Source organism: Thamnophis sirtalis, unplaced genomic scaffold (assembly GCF_051295495.1).
Source record: "Thamnophis sirtalis isolate CommonGarterSnake01/CBP01778 unplaced genomic scaffold, rThaSir2_p1.2 scaffold_9, whole genome shotgun sequence".
In the NCBI taxonomy this organism is placed as follows: Eukaryota; Metazoa; Chordata; class Lepidosauria; order Squamata; family Natricidae; genus Thamnophis; species Thamnophis sirtalis.
This window is the reverse complement of record NW_028261389.1, coordinates 52,868,098-52,884,640: the sequence shown is the minus strand read 5'-3', so window position 1 is coordinate 52,884,640 and position 16,543 is coordinate 52,868,098. Positions and strand designations below refer to the sequence as shown.

Genomic DNA, 16,543 nt, shown 5'->3' with positions numbered 1-16,543 from the left:
ATTTATTTAAAATTTGATCTCAGAAAGATTGAAAAAAAATCACAGTTAGTTCAAGATCCAGGTTGTCACCAAAATGCAAAGCTGTTTTCCCAAAAGGAAAAAAAAATGTGCTTGAAGGTTAGGCAGTGAGGATTGCACAGCTTTTGTTGAAAAGATCTGGAAAGATGGACCTCGTATTCTTTTCAAATTCCTCATTCTTCTTCCACAGTAACTCTATTACTAAAACTGTATGTACTCCTCAGTATAATTTGATTTCAGTTCATTTGTACTCTTTGCTTTATCCATGTTTAAAATCCGAAAGGTAATATCTTAAAATTTATTTATTTATATCCCATCTTTATTATTTTTATAAATAACTAATGGCAGCAAAGATAACAATACTTTTCCCTCCTGTTTTCTCCACAAGAGCAATCCTGTGAGATGAGTTGAGCTGAGAAAGGGTGGCTGGTCCAAGGTCATCCAGTTAATTTTTGTGGCTAAGGGGGGTTTAGAACTCCTGGTCTTCAAGTTTCTAGACTGGTTTTCAATCACTAGACCAAACTTTCCAGTGTAATACATCTGGTTGCTTTCACAACACATAAGATCTGAAATATGTACTGTTTACCCAATGATTTGGGTAAACTAGATATTTTGATACCTAATTTAATGTAAGTGTACATACATATTTCATACGTAGAATAAATTTGATTGTTTTTCTAATGTGAACTGTGAATGCAGTTAACTAATGACAATTATTTAACTTAACAATATTTCATATAGTGGGTTTTAGCCACATAAAATTATTCTTTATTTTTAAAGGCCACATCCTCAGATCCATTATATATAGACCACCATGAAGAAACAGGTGCTGGTATAACAGACAGCAATCAATTATTTGAAGACAATCATCATCTTAGTCGCTCAAAGGCAATTGCTCAAAAGACAAAGGAAATTGAACAAGTAAGCCACACACTTTGCTTTTATGGATATTTGTGAGGGTTTTTTTTTCTCCAAATTAACTTTGCTGTACAATTTGACTAAAAGTTTAACTGATCTACACAACATAGTTTAAGATGAAATAAATAGCAAATTTATTAGAAGGACTTAAATTTCTAAAATAAATCTGGCACCTTCGTTTACTACAAAAAGGATTTAATTGCTTTTGTTATTTTTTTGTTTTTTTTGTTCTCAAATCAAAATCACACATTCATTAGATTGAAAATATAAAGGAATGCTTCGTGGGGTTAGCTTATTTCATGTCCTATTAAATAAGTGTTCATTTTAGGAAGTATAAAGTTGTATTTTCACTGTAATTTGCAACTTTGTCGTGACTATATTTTGGAATATTATTCAATAATGATTGTCTTATGGATTTGTGAACATCTATTAACTTTTGTGGTGCAATTGAGTAAATGCTGGGACCAAAACACATTTCTTCACATCTATATTTAAATTTTTAACTCACCTTCCTTCTTTAAATCATCTTACACTGTTTTTAATTTCCATATTTGTTACTGATAAAGTAGAGTAAATTTCTTATGAAATAGGATTATGTTTTTACAGCATAGCATGCTAACAAGAGTTTAAAAATAAGCTGAGACTGGAGGCAGCTACTCTTGCTAGTCATCTATAGAATGAAGCAATATAGATCTAGAGTACAATGTTTAATCCCGTTTATGAAGCTGTAGCAACAACTGCTTGAATCCACATCTATTTTTAGGCTCTAGTAAAAATGATTATTCTGAATCTTTCCCAATATGCTGCTCAATATGATATATTGAGACTGCAACTTTTGTAGCATGGCCAGTATGTCTAAAGAGCAGCATATTGAGAAAAGCAGCTTAGAAAAGAAAGTAACATTTTGAAGAAATTGGGAAAAACACTTTAGGGAAAAATAGTAAGGGGAGAGAAAAATAAAATAGTATTAGTTTTTAAACATGCTTTGATACCACTTTGTTATTTTATAAAATGCAGATCCATAAGTAGAATTAGAATAATTAAATGCCAAGATTATATTTTATTTTTTTAAGAATTTTTTTTATTTTTGAATAAACACAAAAAGACAAAACACCCAGAAAAAAAACACAAAACTACCTTCCATTTCCAATTGTAGAAAGTGTGTCGATTGGTTACAAAAACTTCTGTGCATCCCTTCCACAGTCATCACCTACAATTCATATCAAATCATATATTTTAAATCAAATATATTTATATATATTACTATCATCATACCTCAACCTTCATTTGACTATAATTGTTTTTATGTCCTTTTATATAAAATATTCCAGATTTAAAGCAAAACTACATAATGGCATTCCGTTAGCTCTTCTCAATATCATCCAGTAACATTACATCTTTATAATATGTTCTAAATAAAAATTGGTTATATTTAATAACAGAGTTTCTAAACCTCCTTTCGTAGTCACCATTTGCAATTTATATCAAATTTCCTCTTATCAAACCAATGCATATATATGCATTATTATCATCAATCAATTATTTAACTATCCATTATCACTTCATTTTATACATAATGCTCTAAATTTAATTAAATTTGACAATTTTTTATTATAAGCTTTCATTACATCAACCTGTATCTTTCCAGTAATAGTGCAGTCTTACGTCTCTTGCCATTTGTGACATTAGTATTCTGGTTATTTCCTTAGTAAGTTTTGTATGGACTTTTCCTTGCAACTTATTGCTTATTGCATATCTTGTATACGCTCGAAACCCTCCATCTGCTTCGATCAGCTTATCTTTGGTTATCACTAGTGCTTCTGACAAAATTTCTCCCCTTAGTTCCATCAATTCTTCTCTCTTTTCTTCTTCTATACTTTGAAATCTGGGGTAGAGCTCCAGTCCATCTATCTCCCCTTTCCATATTCCACGCTTTCCATTTCAAACCATGCTCAGTTCACTGTCAGTATCAACAATTTTCTTGTTACTTTGTTTATTTTTCCTTCAGTTTTTAGAACTCTGACCTCCATTTTCTTCATTTGTTGAACATCCTCAATTTTTCCATCAATTGTTTTACGATCTGTTCTCCAATCTCTTAATTTTCTCTGTTACTTCTAATAATTTTTGAATTTCAAACATAATCTTTTGCAATGTTAGGGTTTTTTTTCATGTTGTGCCATTCTTCCAACTTGTAAACACTGCCACTCTGGCATTCAAAACTTTTTATTAAATTTAAATCATGTTCATTTATAATCTTTCAAGACAAGGCTTTGTTTTCACGCCACTCCAGCTGCCAATAAAGCTCCCGAAGAGTACCTGCATAAACAACCTATGCTCTTCTCGCTATCACTCTCTGTAAACAAGCTGAGGAACCTTGAAATGTAAAGTCAAATGATCAAAGAGAAAAAAGAAAAGACAATATTTCCAAGTCTCCAAGTGACAGTGTTACTTCCTTTCCCTCTGTTATTACAGTCCTCTTTGTATTCCTTTTATATCTTTTTTATATTCCACGCTTAAAGAAAACAAAATTCTTAAATGAAGCAAAAAAAAACCCATCCAATTCAGCATTATAAAAATAAGGAAAAAGATTTTAATCCATAGGTATAAAAAAAGAATATAAAAAGTAGAAGAAAAACTAATCTATTCAATTTAAAAAATAGAAAACATTTGCAAAAGTTCCATCCATAAAATAATTTTTTTAAAAAAGGATAACACACCGTCTAATGTAGCTTAATTTCGCCGCTTGTTCTCTTCTGTTTTCAAATTTAATTTAGCTTTAATTTTTTTTTGGGGGGGGGTAGTCTCTTTTATAATAATAATAAAATTTCCTCACCAGATGGACACACTTTCTCTTTCCGTTTTCCTCCTGTTCCGGAGCTGTTAAAACTCTAAACTCTGGCCCAACTTCAGCAGCTTCAATGGCTGCGCTTCTGTCGCCGGCAAAAAGAGATTCTCCTGGATCAATCAGGGACTTTGCGGTGTCCCTGAGATCAGCAGGACATACTCTTCCCTGTCATCGTCTCTTTGGGATGGTTTAGGTCCAAAAGGACCGTCCAGCGGCAAAAGTATCGACTGCGATCTTGGAACTCCAAGATTGCACGTTGTGTCGTTGCGATGTCAGCTCCTCCTCAAGATTATATTTTAGAGTATACAGCATATCTGCCTATTCATGGATGCTTATTATTATTGTACAGCATGGGTGCTTATTACTATTGTACAGCAGGGGGGTCAAACTTGTGGCCTGTGGGCTGGATGCATCATGTGCAGGCCACGCCCACTCTCTGCGAAGGGAAAAATATCACAATATGTCACATGATGCCACAAGTTTGACACCCCTGTTGTAGAGGAAGCATTGCAGTGATTCATTGCCTTGCTGATCTAGAGCAGTTTTTTTAATCTTCGCTTTCTTCCTTTTCATATTCTCACTAACTTTTATCTTCCTGTTCAGGTAAACCATAGCATTGGGTAAACTATAACGTTCTATTATGTGGAAATTTCTAATTCTGATTTAGAGATTGGCCATGAATCATGGCTAGCTAGTTAAATTAAATAAGGCTAAAAAACGTTTGTATGTAATGTTAGCAGTAAGGAACTGTAAGAAGGAATATACTGTATTAATTCTTCCTAGTAAGATCAAGGTATCTATAGTGATAACTATCTTGCATCCCATACATATAAATCATTAGCAAAGAAACAAGCTGCTTTTAGCTATTTAAAAATAAGCCTTGGAAAATTTCATAATACTCAATTGATATTTAATTATTTCATAGTGTTTTTACAATTTGTTGTTTTCTATAATGTGTCAAATATACCTGTTAGTTTTTCCACCTGTTTCTCAATGTAAATTACATCTTTGCAATTGTGTAAAATTAAGAAATATAGGTTAAACTACCCATGACAAATTTTGAATAACTATTCATTTGTATTTTTTTTTGTAGCCTGATAGTTGAATTGCTTTGCCACATAGTTGTTTTTTTCTGGAAGAAAATGCAGTTTGTAGAATTTTATTAGAATTTTGGCATGGATGTTTTAAAACATCCTTTTCTGTCTCCAGTAAAGAAATGGGATATAGTTCCAGGGCTGCACAGTGAACTCCACCCAAGCTTAACCCGCTATCTCTTTTACATGTGCCTAAATTTAAACTCCTTCCTATAAATCTATAAATAGAAAACCAGAATTGGCAATGTGTTTCTAGTTAGCAAATAATACTAAGTAAACAGTTTTAAGATAAACCTGCACCCTTCTTGTTTTTAATGGAGAACAATTTTACTATGGAAGAGATTTAGAGGAAACAGTTTTCAGATAATTTGTTATTTTTATTGTAATTACTGGAGGGTGAGTCCTTCCTACAGTGAAAATTGAATTATTCTTTGTTGTATTTTTAAATGTTTAGTTTTGCCTTTTTATATTTTACAATCAGTAAAGACATTTTAAGTTGAAAGAGTTATGTCATCATACGTTTTTTGGCTTATATAAGGAGAAACCAAGTTCTTTAAATGTTGTGGAAATCCTGTGACCTATTTCTTGAAGTAGTAATGCTTATATGAATATATTGCTAGAATTTTACTATAATATAGAAGGGTTGCATATAATTTCATTTCAGTGAGACAGTTGTGGAAAAGCCATACTCAATTCCAGCATAACTATAATAGTTTCTTTGTTAGTCTTAGTTATACAGATTGATCTGCACAGGTAGTCCTCATCTTACGACCACAATAGCAATAGCACTTAGACTTATATACCACTTCATATTGCTTTACAGCCCTCTCTAAGTGGTTTACAGAGTCAGCATAATGCCCCTAACAATCTGGGTCCTCATTTTACCCACCTCAAATGGATAGAAGGCTGAATCAACCTTGAGCCTGGTGAGATTCGATCTACCAAACTGCTGGCAGCTGCTGATCAGCAGAAGGAGCCTGCAATACTGCACTCTAACCACTGCGCCACCAATTGAGGCCAAAATTCCAGTTGTTAAGTGAATCACTGTAGTTGATAAGTTAGTATCCTGGTTGTTAAGTCAATCTGGCTTCCACATCCATTCAAAATGGAATAAAAATAATAACTCTTGATCATTATCTATTTTACACAATAATTCTATGCAACTCTTTCAAAAAATGTTCTTGTATATCAGATATATTCCCCATCTGTGCCACTATCCCCTTTTGCATTATTTTGGTGAATGTTTGGATTCTGAAGTAGTTTACATATTTCTTTAAAATATTAATATAGCTGCCCATTTCCAACCAAACTCTCAGTGGCTCTCAATCAAGAATTAAAATAACATAAAAACTGCATTAAAACTCTTAAAACCATAAACATGGAAAACAAACAAAAACCCCTGGCACTATGTCTAGCTTCCAAAATACAATCACGTCATCCTATCTCAGCACTTGGGTGGGTGGGGGGAAAACCAAGTCTTCGGTGCAGTTCAGAAGGTTAGGAGGGTAGAGGCCTGCCAAATTTCAGGGAGAAGAGGGTCCTGCAAGGCAGGGATGGCCATGAAAAATGCACTATAAGGTCCTGCCTTGCCAGTATTCTCAAGAAAGCAGAACTCTTGAAACAAAAGCCATTCTCCAGTAGGTGGAGACATCATCCAGGCATGGGTATGACTCCGTCAGGATCCATTATGACACGGTCTACAAGTATTAAAGCCACGCCCATGAAGCTCCTCCCCAGAAATAGACTCAGTTGATCCTTCGATTAGCTGTGTCTCCCTATCTCTCCTTGCTAATTTCCTTTACCTTTCTCTAAAAATCCTCAGAATTTCTTCAAACCTTCTAAATTGGCTTCTTCCTAAATTACTATCTATCAGGCCTCCGCTCTTCAAGCGTTTCAGCCTTTGCTAGGCTTTTGCCTCCCTCTGGTTTGGCTGCCTCAGCAGCTAACAGCCACGTGGCCAGCCTACGAGGTTCGCCTAGGCTCTCTTAGTGCCGCTCATCGCTGCCATGCTGTCTGAAGGAGCTCCAGCCTCTCGCTGCTGCTGCGCTGCTGCAAAAAGCCCAAGCCTCCCAAAAGAGCATTTTGCTGCAGCCGGACGCCTCAGGAACGATTGCTGCGGCCGCGCACACCGGAGGAGCCTTTTCTAATCACGGAGGCCACAGAGATCACCTTCCAAGCCTCCACAGCCTCCTCCTTCGTCTCCTGAGACCTCTCCTCGCGCCGGAGCGCTTGACGGGCAATAAGCTGCCTGGTTGGCTTGCCACCTCAGCCCTTCCTCAGGGCCCGGTCTACTTTCTGAGGCAGTTAATTTGAGCATGAAAACAGCGGTGGCCATTTTGTTTGAGCGGGAAGCCTTCTATGATGCTTCGCAAGATCTCTGCTGGTTAGAAGAGTAATCGTGAGTAATGGCAAGTAACGGAAACCTTACCGAAGGGGGGATTTGCCCAGCCCAGTTGCCCCCTCTGCTCCAGTCCCCTCTGAGCCTAGGAGCAAAAAGAGAGGCCATTCCAAGCCTTCTTCTACCAAGCCTGCCAAGGCCCCTAGGCCTGCTCCTCCTCAGGAGGCCCAGGAAACTACCTCTCCTGGTGCACCTGCGGACAAGACACCTGATCCTGATTCACGAAAGGCCACTTCCAAGACCAGTCATTGCTCTACTCCTGTCCCCACTCCTAGGGTTTCTCCTCTAATCAATTTCAATCCTATGGAGGACTTCTCCACTGATACTGATGGGGATGTCTCCCCCCCCCCCGGCCAGCTTCTCCTTTGGACCCTGAGGATGGAATTGGATTTCAAGGGGATTCAGATTCTGAAGGGGATGGCAGCATCACCTCGGACATTGATGTGGGTTCCCTTGCCCCCAGGGCTGTCACCATCAACCCTGATGATATGGCTGGCATCATAGCAGCTGCCATTGAGCGAGGCATTGCTGCAGGCCTTCAGCATCGACCTCTTGCTGCTGCCACGCCTTATTGCTCCACTTCTAACAAATCTAAGAGGGGTCGTTCTAACCAGGCACAAGGGGCGACTTCTGCAAGCGTCTCTCAGCCTCCTGCTGTGGATACTGAGGAGCAGGTCTCTCGTGATTCCGACCTGTCAGAGGATTAGAACTTGACCCCTGCTCCTTCTGCTTTATTGGGTCTTTTTAAGCCTGCTTTATTTCGTTCCCTCTTGTTTAAGGCCAAGAAGGTCTCTGGTATTCCTGCTTCCAAACCATCCTCCTCCTCGGAGGCAGACAAGTCAGATACCACTGACCCCCTCTTTTCTCGCCCTCCCGTCGAGAAGGACATTGTTCCTTTCCCAAAACTATTTCTGGAGGTGATTCAAAATCAGTGAGCTTCTCCAGGGTCAGGGCCCCTTCTACCTGGATAAACAGTTGTATAATGTCAGCCCAGAACTCTCTAAACTTTTGGAGGTTCCTTCCATTGAACTGCCAGTGGTTTCCTTGTCATCACCTAACACAGCCACCACTGCACCAGAGGATGCTCTCCGCCCTGAAGACAAACGCTTTGAGCAGTCACTGGTAAAGGGCCATCAGTCCGCCGCGTGGATGGTCAAGTCCGCATCTTCTACTTCTTTTTTCAACAGGGCTGCCCTTCGCTGGCTCAAGCAGATGCAGGTCAGGATCCCTCCTGGAGATTCCCACGATCATCAGGATATCAACAAGATTAAGGCAGCAATGGAGTACGTGGCAGATGCTTCTTTGGATGCGGCGCGTTTCTCTTCCAGGTCCATGGCTTCTAACATCAGCACTAGGCGTCTTCTTTGGCTGAAGCAGTGGTAAGCAGAGGCCAGAGCAAAGTGGCGCTTGGCATCCGCCCCCTTCTCAACCGGCCTACTCTTTGGTCCTCCTCTGGAACCTCTTTTGGTTGAGTCCAAGGACAAGCGCAAGATGCTTCCTTCTGCAAACCGCAAGCCTGACCCTAAACCTTTCTTCCGCAGGTCGTTTTTTTGTGGGACGGACGGGGGATTTGCCTACCCCCGTCCTCAGCGTCAGGCTCTCCCGAGACAAGGCCAGCAGTTCCAGGACAGGTCCAACCGGAACTCCCAGCAGTTCTCCTATAGGAAGCCCTTCAATGGCGGTTCAAATCACCCCTTTCGGAAGCAGAAGTGAAATTTCTGTCCACCTCCCTATTGGGGGCCGTCTGTCCGCCTTTGCTGATTGCTGGAATGACATCACCAGCAACTCCTGGATCAGGTGTACCGTCTGTTTTGGCCTGGCTCTGGAATGTCTTTCCAGCCCCCTGCAGACTTTCGTACCTTGTTCCATCTCCAGGGACATTTCCAAAAAACATCTTGTTGAACTAGCTATTGGGCATCTCCTCCAAATTGAGGCCATCAAGGAGGTACCCCTTGAGCAACAAGGGAGGGGTTTTTACTCCCATTTCTTTATAGTGCCTAAGTCTTCGTGGGGTTGGAGAGCAATTCTCGACCTCAAATTTCTAAACAAATGTATAGTCTACCAGAGGTTTAAAATGCATTCTCTGTTGTCCATTCTGGAGCGCATTCGGTCCAATGACTTTCTCTCCTCCATTGACCTCACAGAGGCATACTTCCATATTCCCATTCTTCCAGATCACAGAAAATTTCTTTGTTTTTCTTACGAAGGGAATCACTTCCAATACCGAGCACATCCATTTGGTTTGTCATCGGCCCTGAGGGTTTTCACTAAGATTCTTCCTGCTCTGGCAGCCCATCTCAGATCTATGCCGGTTAGAATTCTCTGTTATCTTGATGATATTTTGTTACTATCCAGGTCGGCGTATCGGGCCCTCCGGAACGTCCAGCTCACCCTTCAGACCCTAGAGGACCACAGTTTTCTGGTCAACTTGAAGAAGAGTCATCTGCAGCCCACAACTCATCTCATGCATCTGGGGGCAGTGATAGACACCTCTCTGGAACAGGTATTCTTATCCCCAGAAAGGCAGGTGAGCATTCACGACATGGTCTCATCCGTCCGCGACAAAGAGGTGGTTCTGCTCAACCAACTGTCTCAGCTCTTGGGCAAGATGATGTCCGCTTTCCACATTGTGCCGTGGGCCAGATTCCACAGTCACCAGCTCCAATGGCTTCTGCTTCCGTATCAGAAGGCAAACTGCAGTTGCTCTTCACACAGAATCCGTCTGACCTCTGAAGTAAGGCAATCCCTACGCTGGTGTCTCTCCCCTGCCATGACACGAGGGACTCTTTTTCGTGAACCCCCATGCATCACACTAACTATGGACTCAAGTCTGCAAGGCTGAGGAGCGTTTTGTCACTCACGGCCCAAGGTCTTTGGTCACGCTCTGACCAGAGGAACAGTATCAACTGGCTGGAACTGAAAGCCATGTTTCTTGCCCTCCTTTGATTCCACTCTCTTGTGGCCAATGTGCACATGCTCGTCCTTACGGACAATACCACCACCAAAGCACTCATAAACCAGCAAGGGGGGGGGGGAGACAAAATCCTGGCGTCTAATGACTTTGTCTTTCCAACTGATCTCTTGGGCGGAAATCCACCTGTTATTGCTCAGGGCCGAACACATATGGGGATCCAAAACACTCAGGCAGACGACTTCAGCCACATGCACATCAATCCAGCAGAGTGGAGCTTACATCATCGCGTCTTCCACCAACTGACAGTCAGGTTCGGGCTTCCAGTTCTCGATCTATTTGCCTCCCAGGACAACACTCAGTTACCAAGGTACTTCACTTGCTATGCGACGCCAGGAGCGGAGGGCGCGGATGCTCTGAGGAGCGAGTGGCCTCTGGGCCATTCTCTATGCCTTTCTCCTACCCCTCTCATTTCGGTGGTGCGAAAACTACTGGTGGAAAGGGCAGAACTAATCCTGATTGCTCCTCGCTGGCCCCGCAGACCCTGGTTTGCCAACCTCATGACCCTCTTAGTAGCTCCTCCGTGGCAACTGCCCCAGTTCCCCTCGCTGCTCCTCCAAGGGGCGCTCCAACATCCAGACCTTCCGTGGTTGCGTCTCACTGCTTGGAGGTTGAGCGAGAAGCTCTAAGGACTGCAAACCTGTCTGCAGAGGTCATTGGAACAATTCAAGCCTCCAGACGTCCTTCTACTAATCGCATTTATGACGCCACTTGGACTCAGTTCTCTTTCTGGTGTCACTCTAAGGGCATTGTTCCTCTTGAGGCTTCTGTTCCTTTTATTCTCCAATTTCTGCAGCAGGAGCTGGACCTGGGGCTTTCACCGAACACTCTTCGTCGCCAGGTTGCGGCCCTGTCCTCAGTCCTCTCTCTGACTTCGGCTCAGTCTCTCTCTCATGAACCTCTGATCCATCACTTCTTGAGAGGTGCCACAAACATCAAGCCACCGACAATACACAAGATTCCCTACCTGGGATGTCTCCAAAGTCCTGGAATCCTTAACTCAGTCTCCATTTGAGCCTTTGCATTCTGTGTCCTTGCATGTTTTAACATTAAAAGTGGTTTTTCTTGTAGCCATTACATCAGCGAGGCAAGTTTCCGAGTTGGCAGCCTTGTCCATCAGACAAGATTTATGCATATTTCATCCAGATAAGGTAGTCCTTCGACTTGACCCGGGCTTTGTACCTAAGTTAAATTCTGTATTCCATAGAACCCAGGAATTGGTGCTTCCCGACTTCTGTCCTCAGCCATCACACAGACTGGAACGAAACTGGCGTTACCTCGATGTACGTCATGCTTTACACATTTATATTAACCAAACTGCTTCTTTCAGGCGTTCTGAATCTCTTTTCGTCAAGTTCCAGCCTGGAGGTAAGAGAGGTTCCAAGACCTCCTCTTTGGACATTGGTCGTTGGGTACGGACAGCTATTTCTAGGGCGTATTCCACACTCTCTCTGCCTGTGTTACCTCATATCACAGCGTACTCTACACGCAGTGCAGCCACCTCTGCGGCCTGGGCATCTCAAGCTTCGTTGGAGGAAATTTGCCGAGCGGCTACATGGACTTCAATTTCTCCATTCATACGACACTACAAGCTTGATACGCCTCAGCTGATGCTTCCTTCGGATGGCGTGTGCTGCAGCATTTCATTGTCACTTCAGTTTTCTTTTCTTATTCTTTCCCTCCCAATGGGACTGTGGGCTTTGGTATGTCCCATGCCTGGATGATGTCTCTTCCTACTGGAGAATGGGCATTGGTACCTACCTGATACGCCCTTTCTCAGGGTGGTGGAGACATCATCCAGCCCCATCCTGTTCCTTTGACTTATTGCCTTTTCCTTTCTACTATATTTTTGGGGGAGATATAAGTTCTATCATTTCAGATTGCTAACACAGTGGTCTACAAGTCACTCCATCTATTTCTGGGGAGGAGCTTCATGGGTGTGGCTTTAATACTTGTAGACCCAGTCGTATTGGATCCTGACGGAGTCATACCCATGCCTGGATGATGTCTCCACCGCCCTGAGAAAGGGGGTATCAGGTAGGTACCAACGCCCATTTCAAAAGAAAACTTTTATTGGAAGGTTGTGACAGCAAGAGATGTCGGTAGGAAATAACTTTTCCCACTTGAAACTTTAGATTAAACCATTGCAGACAGAGCCCCTCACAAAGTCCAATACATCATTGAGTCAATCCCGGTGTGTGAAGATGTTATGGGAAACTCAGACTGAGAAGGTGATAAATGCTGGTCTCCAAGGAAATGCTGCTACTCTTCTCCTGAGATGAAATAAGGCAGCTGCTCCAGGCACATTCCTTTTTCCCTCCCTAGGTCCCAAAAGTTTCAGCAAAGCAAAACAAGAAATAGAAACAGAAACCCCCACAGAGATCCCTCTAAGCTTTCCCTCTCCCACCAGAATGGCAGCGTTCCTATAAGAATCTATGGGTCCTGACAGGAATGCTGCTTAAGTCCCATAAGATGGTAATGGTTAAAGGAAGGGATTCAGAGCATGTTCACCCTATATGGTGTGTTAGGATGGGTAGATGTCCTTAGGAAAGTCGGTCCTGGGTATAACCTGGCTCTGTGAATTACAAGACTTTATGTGATGACAGCATCTTGTATCCCGAAAGAAAGGGCAAGCCAGTGCACCTCACTAGGCAAGAATTTGTGATTTTATATACCTATTTTTTGCACTATTAGACACACTCCCCCCCCGGAAAAAAGTGGGTGGAAATATCTGTGCATCTTATAGAGTGAATATTGTGGTGGGTGAGGGGTTGGTGCAGCGGCATTTGCTGCCACCACCTGTTGCCGCTACCATTTACCACTGCCGGGGAACATTGGAGCCTTTGCTGCCGAGCAGCTGATCAGCGGTTGGAATACTGCCGATAAGCTGTTGTAGGTGGTGGGGATCACCGCCGTTGCCATTTGCCACCACCACCAACCGCTGCTGCTACAGTGGGGATCCCCACCGCCTAGAACAGCTAATCATTGGTATTTCAGGAGGCTGATCCAACCGCCAATCAGCTGCTCCAGAAGGCTCCAGGGTTCCAGCGAAGGCAGCCAACATGGAGGAGGCAAGCTGTTTGCGGCAAAGACACTAGCCAGATGAATAGTAGATGGATGCTGGGAGACAGAGGCAGGTTTTTTGTTCTTGTTTCCCTCCTCTAAAGCTAATGTGCGTCTTATAGTGCCAAAAATACGGTAAATATATTTACAGTAAAAAGAGAGGCAAACAGCAGCATCGTTCAGTAAATCAACACAGCAGGAACATCATCAGGTAAACCACAGAGCATACAGGGCACAAGGTGGGAAACAACATAACTCCCCCTTTACTCTCACAGCAACTAATTACAACTGAGATTCCCTCATGCAATTGCCAGCTCTCTTTAATCAATTAGCTGCGTGTTCTTACTCATTGTCCAACCATTCACTATTCCAGCTATTAAAATTTAAATATCTTAACACTTGTTTGAAATCTTAGAAAACATGCAAAATGAGAGGCATGAAAACCAGGTCCACATGTAAAGATGTAATTAAAATGGTTTATTATTAAACAGCCTATGAACAGGAATCTTCTCAACTAATGTTTAGTACCTCCTTGGAGTTAGTTACGTGTCAACTGAATTCAAGGGAGAGTTGGACTTAGTCTGCTTGTGGCTATGTGGGGAATCTAGGATGTTCCGTTTTTTATTTCCACGTTCTACCACACCATCTAAACATAAACACATTTTTCTTCATTCCAGAAAATGGAAATATAAACTTATACCATTTTTGTAAGATCTATAAATCTAGCTTTAGTTCAGTTTGAGGTAGATACTATAATGTATTTCATTGCATGCATTTCTAAACTCAATTTTTAGGTATACCGACAGGATTGTGAAACTTTTGGTGCTGTGGTGAAGATGCTGATTGAAAAAGACCCTACATTAGAAAAACCTGTTCAGTTTTCTTTGAGACAAAATTTGCATGAGATTGGTGAGCGATGTGTTGAAGAACTTAAACACTTTATTGCAGAATATGATTCTACGAGTCAAGAATTTGAAGAAACGTAAGAAAAATTATGGGTTACTCATATATAAAGGCTACCTGATTCATGTATGCTAATCTTCTAAATGTGTTCATCTTGCATTTGATCTCTTCATAAATTTGAATTAATTACAAAACAACAATATCATTTATTTAGTTGATTCTGTTTGGAAAATACATTGAATATATAAATTTCAGTCCATGTCAGCCATATTTTGAAGATCCTTAACAGAAAGTTGCTCCAATTATTGAAGCAGGTTGCTGAGTATGACAGACCATTTTGTAATTTTATTGATATTGATGAATGTATATAAAATAAACATACATCTGTATTTATATAAATTTTACATATGTGTTGCCTTTGAGTAGTTACATGAATTTGATTGGAAACCATTGTTAGGACAGTTCCATTAAGCTTAGTGGTTTTGTAAGTTGAAATAGCCTGTATAATTAAACTTCTTCAGAGTTAGTATCAAAATTTGCATTTTTTAAAGCTTTGTACAGTTGTATAAACAATATTTGTCTTTAATGGAAAATATATATTCTTATTCTCTTCTGCAGTTTCTGTAATTTCCACCACATTATGTGATATTTTTAGAAACGGGTCTAGTGAAGGCAGCAACAAGTGTTTTCAAGTGTGATTCATCATTTCACAAATGGTAGAGTAATTCAGACAAGATACTTCCCATAATTATGGGGTAGAAGAGTAAGTAAGCTCATAATTGCAATTCAGTAGCTAAGCTTTATCCAACATCATTTTGTTATATTCATATGTTACAATTAGAGAGTAGGCTACTTGAAAGGATTCTTCCCACAATTGCAAAAAGGTTGGTTCCATTCACATATCATACACTATAAAAATGATTAACTGCCTCATGAGCAGCAGGATTATTTATTATAGTTGTCACTGTTCAAGTATACTTTCCACATGTAATATACAGAACAACTTTGGTCCTGTAAATTCACGTGTTGTTTACTCAGTAATCTTACCCGGTGTAAGATTATTTAATCCTAAAGTAACAAACAGTAACAGTTTCCTCTGTTTAAACAGATGGATGATTTGGAAGCAATACTTCTTGTATTCATAGGAATGGAGAGAAACATGATGGTATATGTTTGTTGTTTAAACCCATAAAATGAATAAACATACAAGTATGCTTCTGAACATTTCAATCTGTTCCTCAGTTTGCCTCAACTACTATGACCAGTGAAAGAGACTGTGAACGTATTAACTGAAAGCAGCCAGAACATACTGTATTACATTTCAATGCTCTAACCTACACACAGATATTGAGAAAAAATATGGAAACCAAATTTATAAATTATGAAAAATTACAATTACAGAAAGCCAGTTATTAGAAACTGAGTTAAAGTTTCTGCTGAAGATTTGCTAACAAAAGAATTCTTCTTGAGGGAATTAAATGAGGCTCTCAACACCCAGACAATTAAAGTGGAAGACAAACTTAAAGACTTTAAAGAGGAGATAAAACAGGAGATAAAACAGGAGATAAAAGAACTTAAAGAAGAGTTGTATGATAAAATTGATGCCAGGGTTGTTAAAATTAGAGATGATATGCTGGGGCTGGTAACTGTACTAACAGAACATGTTTCCGGAATTGAAGATAGTCTAGAGGATCTTAATGAAGCTAATACCAACTTGACATCGAAAACAGAGGTGCTGCAACAAAAAGTTGAAAATGCTGAAAAAGAAATTATTATGATACAGTACAGGCAAATGGAACTGGCATTAAGAGTAAGGGGGTTGCGTGAAGAAAAACAGAACCTGAAACAGATTCTTTCAGAAGCTTTTGATTGTCTGGTGGGAAGACCGGGGGCTAAGTTTGACTGGCAAATCGATAAAGTTTATCGCGTTAACTCTTGGGTGGCAAAGCAGAAGCAGCTTCCTCGAGACATTGTTATATATTTCACTACAAGAGAGCTCAGAAACACGATATTACAAGAGTCTTATAACACTAAGCTCCGAATTGGGGGTCAAGATCTGACTGTTTTGAAAGAGATACCACCTCAAATGCTAAGAGCCAGGAGAGATTATGCTTTTTTAGTTGAAGAACTTAGAAACCGTCAGATACAGTACAGATGGGACGCACCATTTGGCATTATACTGACATTTGATAGGCAAAGATATCGTCTCAACTCTGTATGGAAAGCCCGAGATTTTTATCATAATATTTTGAAGGCTGGACACCCTGCACCATCTGGACCAAGAGAAAGACCACAAGAAGGACAAGACAGACAGCAAACCACACAACTACCAG

At 40.6% G+C, this 16,543-nt stretch overlaps 1 protein-coding gene and 1 pseudogene across 6 annotated transcripts in view; both read left to right on the top strand.

Annotated features, from left to right (window-relative positions):
* Positions 1-15,434, top strand: part of PPHLN1 (periphilin 1) — a 42,250-nt gene extending 26,816 nt beyond the window's left edge. For all 6 annotated transcript variants that reach the window (XM_087723564.1, XM_087723565.1, XM_087723566.1 and 3 more), the window contains 2 exons: positions 799-939; positions 14,102-15,434. In XM_087723564.1, the coding sequence (XP_087579690.1) occupies positions 799-939; positions 14,102-14,293 (333 nt within the window). In that variant the 3' untranslated portion in view covers positions 14,294-15,434. The remainder of the gene's footprint in view (positions 1-798; positions 940-14,101) is intronic.
* On the top strand, positions 6,718-11,900 carry LOC148044138 (uncharacterized; annotated as a pseudogene).
* Positions 15,435-16,543: the final 1,109 nt, after the last annotated feature.